This window comes from Dipodomys ordii, unplaced genomic scaffold (genome assembly GCF_000151885.1).
Source record: "Dipodomys ordii isolate 6190 unplaced genomic scaffold, Dord_2.0 Scaffold56, whole genome shotgun sequence".
Taxonomy (NCBI): domain Eukaryota; kingdom Metazoa; phylum Chordata; class Mammalia; order Rodentia; family Heteromyidae; genus Dipodomys; species Dipodomys ordii.
Window position 1 is genome coordinate 12590623 of NW_012267272.1, and position 6000 is coordinate 12596622.

Below are 6000 nucleotides of genomic sequence, written 5' to 3' on the forward strand. Positions count from 1 at the left end.
CCTGAAACAAGATCAAAAGGAGACAGTAACCGAGAGCCAGGCGTGATGGAGGTAGGGAGATTGATTGGAATACTCTGCAAACGTGCAAATAAAATCATAAAGTCCTTCCTGTAACACTAATGAAAGCTAATAAAAAGGAGCAAACAAAAGACCAACATATTTTATCAATATAACTGTGAAACCTGAGAGCAAATTATGGGTTGGATTCCTCTCTTCGAGATGATTGGGACCAGAAATAGTTGCAGTATTTCTAATTTGGCAAATTTTGAAATTCTAGAGTATTTGCATAGGCCTCACCCGTTGAACATCCGTAATCCAGAAGTTTTAAATCTGAAACTTTGCATTTACAGATGATATGGTTGTATATTAAGAAATTGTAAATATTTTCTTGACGCCATCGGTGTCGAGGTTATAGGATTCAAGAAAGTGTCAAGCTGACTTTTTTGTAGAAATGGACAAGCCAGTTCTGAATTTATTTGCCAGTATAAGGGAACCAGAATAGGTAACGCGATTTTGAAAAATGTTCAACAAAGTTGGGAACTGTGAGTCAGGAAAATCCTTTATTTTATGGTATTTTTTCATGTTACTCCCAAATAAACCTTCAATTTCTAATAACCAGATGATTTTCCCCTTGGAATGGACAGGTTTTTTCCTGATTCTCCTTCTCCCGAACCAGAATGATGAAAGGCTTGGCTTTGCTGGGAGGCTTAGGTTGATCAAAGGCTTGGCTTTGCTGGGAGGCTTAGGTTGCTTCCAGACTTTTGGAGAAGGTTCCACACGTTGGGCCCATGTGCAGGCTCACGATGCTCTTGACTAATGCCCACTTGTGTACAAGACTGAGTGTGCTTGTGTGTGTCCTCTTGTGTACAGGGCTGAGTGTGCTTGTGTGTGTCCTCTTGTATACAAGACTGAGTGTGCTTGTGTGTGTCCTCTTGTGTACAGGGCTGAGTGCTTGTGTACAGGTCAGGCGGGTGGTATGCTTGTGTAATGAATTCTTGCCTTTCTAAGCCTGCCATGCCAGTGTCTGCTTGGGTTTCGCATGGGACGCCATGCTCTCCGCCGTGCCTCAGAGCTACTCCTAGTAGGGGAAGTGGGCCAGCGCTAGAGCCAGCACCCTGCCTGCTCACTGCGTGTCCTCCACTGGATGAGCGCCCAATCTCTGGGTCAGAGACTTGCCTCTGCCTGTCCTTGCTGAGGAAGTGCCCCTGAGGCTAATACCTCCAGAAATGATCAGACCCCGCCACCGACAAGCCACCCAAGCACCAGCCCCTGCCTCTGAGCCCAGCGGGCTCACGAGCAGAGCTGGGTTTTCAGTCCTGCTGATGCTCCCCAGGACTTGAATGTGCTTACGCGCAGCCCAGTGGTAGAGCACCTAGGTTGATTTTTATGTGTGGGTGGTGAAGGCCAGAAAGGGTTGAAGGGAGGAATGGAAGCAGCTCTGTCCTTAGAGCACATGCTGGTGTGTTTGGGGGGGGGGGGGGGGGGGGGGGGGGGGGGGGGGGGGGGGGGGAATTGGAGAGGAGAGAAGAGGGGGGGGGGGGCAGCACTGTGGCACGTGGAGAGCTGCAGAAAGGAGCCGCCATTCCTCTAATGCTCTCTCTCTTTCTTTCCATTGCAGGACATTTTGGCACAAGTCCTACAGATCTTATTGAAGTCCAAGTTACTGGTATGTTCGTGCACTTTGTACGCTAAGCCAGAAGAAAGACTGCCTGTGACTTATCTAATAACAGTTATTTCCTTCTAGGTCTTAGAAGATGAAAATGCAAATGTTGATGAAGTGGAATTGAAGCCAGATACCTTAATAAAGCTATTTCTTGGTTATAAAAAGTAAGAAAAATTAATAAAAAGATGGGCCTAGACCATTGACTTACCCTGACACCCTGGGCACAAACCAAAGGGCACTGTAAGCTGCATGCAGGGCTGGGTAGGCTACTTGGTGGTTCTAGATGCTTCTTCATTTGATGCTTGTGTTTTGGTTTGCTCTTTATTTAAGAACCAGGAATTCTTAAACGGTTCCCTTCAAGTCTTTTAGCCTTTATATCCAAGTGTCTTGGTTTTCTTACACATGACAAAGCCTGGGAGTTAAGGAGCAGGCTCTCCTGCGCTGCCAGTGCTGCTCCAGCCACGCTCAGCAAGGCAGGCAGCCCCTGGAGACTGAGCTCAGGGCCTGGGGGGAGGTTGGAAGAAATGCATGACACCTCCCGCTCCTGTCCAGCGGGGCCAGGCCCTTCACAACATGGAGAGGGGGCAGCCTGCCAGCCTGCCTTTAAAAGTCACAGTGACTTGTTTCCTCCATTTTCTTGACAGTAAGAAATTAAGGGTTAACATCAATGTGCCAATGAAAACTGAGCAGAAGCAGGAACAAGAAACCACGCACAAGAACATCGAGGAAGACCGCAAGCTCTTGATTCAGGTGGCTGCACATCTGTGTTGTGCGGGCAGCTCGCCCGGATGGGCCGTGGTGTGGGGAGGGCTGGCCTGGCCGGGAGCCAGGACGCTGGTCCCTGGAGGAGCAAGTGGGTGTGGCAGGTTGAAAGGTCAGGGGAGGGTGTTTGTGACATTCGACTTGAAACACAGGTAAGTAGAGTTAGCTCCCGTCCCCTTCTGCTGCCCACCTGAGACCCTTTGAGGGCCTTGTCACCCTGCCTCCGGTGAGTGCGCACCTGTAAACTCCACGCTCTTCATTGGTCTCTAGGCGGCCATCGTGAGAATCATGAAGATGAGGAAGGTCCTAAAACACCAGCAGCTCCTGGGCGAAGTCCTCACGCAGCTGTCCTCCAGGTTCAAGCCTCGGGTCCCCGTGATCAAGGTAAGAAAGCTTGCGGCACTAGTGTTGAGTTCTCATGTTAGAAGAGAAAAGCTGGCCCGCTGCTATTCATGAAGGAAATTGGCTTATTTAATAGATGATACGATAGGTTTCTTATGTATAGGTTTCTACAAAGGAAAATATGCTTGTCACTTGGACTGACATCTCTGTAGAGAGGTGCACAAATCCAAAGTATTGATTTTCATAAACATGCTCGGGTAGCCAGCGCCAAAGGCTATGGGGTCACCCGCATCCTTTCCACCCCTCCTCGCCCTGCCCCTCCGCTCCCCTCCAATCAGAGGCCCCAGCAGCTGCCACCCTTACTTGCGACCACACAGCTGCCTCTGTGGCATGTTTTTGGCATGCTTTGTACAGCTTGTAAAAAACTCTCTCCTGGGCCTGGTAAGAACGGGTTCTGCGCTGTGATGGGCGCGGCGTCCAGACTGCAGTGTCTAGCTGTGGCAAGACTGTTTGCATCTCAGAGCTAGTCCGTGTTCTGAACATGCTAGTCTTCTTTACCTACCTGCTGCTAATGTGCCAGGGCCGTGGCTCCTGAGCCCTGTTCTAGGGTGCCTGCTGGGGAACATTTGAAGGGACTCCATTTGAGAAACCAAGGGGCTAGGAAGGTGGCTTAGTGGTAGAGTGCTTGCCTAGCATGCATGAAGCCCTGGGTTCCATTCCTCAGTACTGCATACACAGAGAAAGCTGGAAGTGGCTCTGTGGCTCAAGTGGTAGAGTGATAGCCTTGAGCAAAAGAAGCACAGGGATGGTGCCCAGGCCCTGAGTTCAAGCCCCAAGACTGCCCCCCCCCAAAAAAAAGTGTCCTCCAATTGAGAAAGCAGCATTTACATGGTCAGCAAAACTCCAGGGAAGCAGAAATGGGGTCCATTGGCCCCCTGCTGAGAGCAGAGGGCTGCGGTGGTGATGTGACCTTCTGTTCTCACGGATGTTTTTTCTTCCCTCCCCTTCCCTTTCCTTCTCCAACCTAATGCCTAGAAATGCATCGACATTCTCATTGAGAAAGAATATTTGGAGCGAGTTGATGGTGAAAAGGACACCTACAGTTACTTGGCTTAACACTTCTAGAAGGGTCTGTGGGACCCACAGAAATTAGTTCCAGTGGAGAGGAGAGCAACTCGAGTTCATAGCAGCCAGCCTGCCGCCACGTGGGCCTCCCTTGATAAACGGAGTCCCGGGCTCCCATCAGCTGGTCCCGGACTTTCAGCAGAACTGCTCAGGACTGACACATTTCAAGTCTGTAAATACAACACCAACGCCATTTAACCTAATTTAAGAACCGAGGGGAAGTGACTTCCATGCTGAGGGCTGCATGCGTCTGCTTTTAAATCAATCCCCTGGCCGCCTGGTTCCAGCTGCCACTGAGCAGCGCCTTGCGCCAGCTGAACGGACCCGCTGTGATCTGCTATGAAAACCCATTTGTATAGTGTGTTTCATTTTTTAATGTGTGAAAATAAAGAAAATTAAAGGATTTCTGTACAAGTTGCATTTGGTTTTGTTTTGAGTTTTGCTAATTTCTATATGTAAATAAAAGATTTAATGATTGTGCAACTTTCTATTCCCAGCGTCTTCCTATAGCTAAAAACGAGCTGCGTTTTTATTTAAAAGTTAACATTTTGAGGCCCCTTAAACCCTGAATCTCACCTTCTTCCTTTTTTACTCCTTTCTTGCTTCCTTTTTTTTCCTTTTTGGATTAACTTTGGTTTGTTTTTATTTTCTGAAGACAGTAGTATTGCTGGCCTCAAGCTCACTGGCCTCACCAGCGCTGGATACAGGTGTGTTCCGCCACACCAACCCTTCATGTTTCTTTTCTAACACTCAGACAGGGAAAACAGCCTTGAGCCATGACCACAAGCAAGTTCCGTCTGGTGAGTTTCCTCTAGTGAGCACCCCGGCTGAGGATCTGTCCCAGGGGTAGCCGGGCCCCTTTAACAGGGCCCCTTTAACAGCGGAAGCAGAGGCCAGGTGGTGAAGGAGCTGGAATGTAGAGTCTGCACAGCCTGCACAACCTGCACCGCGAGTCCGAGTCCGAGGAGTCGGCTGAAGCCTTGGTGAGGCTGCACCCCCGCTGGCTGTCAGGAGCCCACTCTGAGAAGCAGCATCGGGTGGAGAGGACAAGTGGCCTTCCCTACCACAGTGCTGTCAGGTGCCAGGCACCTACTGGTAAGTCCAACCGTGTTCTTGGCTGTTGGATGTGTCTCCCTGGAAGGAGGCCCCAGGCCAGGGGGTCGTGTTGCACACCCACATGCAGGGATCCCAGGACTCCACACTGCTGGTCCATATGTCACCGCAGGGCCGGTTGTTCCTGGTCTTTTCAGAGTTACTGTCATCTGATGCCGAGCCCCACCCCCCTTGCAATCATTTCCTGGCCAAAAGGCAAGACAATGGGGCGGGGTGGGAATTTTCTCAGCCAGGCAGCTTGATTGCTTCCTTCTCTAAGCTCAAGATGTCTCCCAGGTTCCTTAATAGCAAACTATACCAAAGCCAAACACTGAGGCCCCAGGGGGGGTCACAGATATGATTTGAACTCTGCCCCATTAACGTACAAACGGGAAGTGACACAACTTTTCCTAACAGTTCATTTTTTTGTCCCTGGGATAAGTGATACTAAAAAGAAGCACCATGTATCTGGGTGCTGGCGGCTCACACAATCCTAGCAAGAGATCCTACCTGAGATCTGAGGATGGTGGTTCAAAGCCAGCCAGGACAAAAGTCCAAGGGACTCGACTAACCAGCAAAAATGCCAAACTGCAGGTGTGGCTCCGGTGGTACAGCATCAGCCGTGAGCAAGGAAGCTGAACAAGGGCTATACCAGCTATAACAGCGCGTGAGCATGCGCGCGCACACACACACACACACACACACACACACACAAAATGATTATGTTGCCAGAGTCAATGCAGCTATTCTCAGACAAGTCATAAAGTGCAATTAGGAAGTAACTTTTTTTAAAAAAAAACTTTGGAAACTGTTCTTCCCCATGCTGACTTTGAACCACTGATTTCTCAGATCCTCCAGGTCTCCAGAGTAGCTAGGATTACAGTGTGAGCCACCACCCACCAGCAGAAATACTTTTATTTGTGAAAATACTGTACAGAGGGGTTACAATTGCATGGGCAGGATAATGCGTACATTTCTTACCAAGCATTGCAGCCTCCTCCTTTGTTTACCCTTCA

General features: G+C 49.5%; 1 protein-coding gene across 1 annotated transcript in view; it reads left to right on the plus strand.

Annotated features, from left to right (window-relative positions):
• Positions 1 to 4379, plus strand: part of Cul1 (cullin 1) — a 66109-nt gene extending 61730 nt beyond the window's left edge. The window contains exons 18-22 of the mRNA XM_013021688.1: positions 1619 to 1666; positions 1745 to 1827; positions 2308 to 2413; positions 2696 to 2809; positions 3803 to 4379. Of these exons, the coding sequence (XP_012877142.1) occupies positions 1619 to 1666; positions 1745 to 1827; positions 2308 to 2413; positions 2696 to 2809; positions 3803 to 3883 (432 nt within the window). The 3' untranslated portion in view covers positions 3884 to 4379. The remainder of the gene's footprint in view (positions 1 to 1618; positions 1667 to 1744; positions 1828 to 2307; positions 2414 to 2695; positions 2810 to 3802) is intronic.
• Positions 4380 to 6000: the final 1621 nt, after the last annotated feature.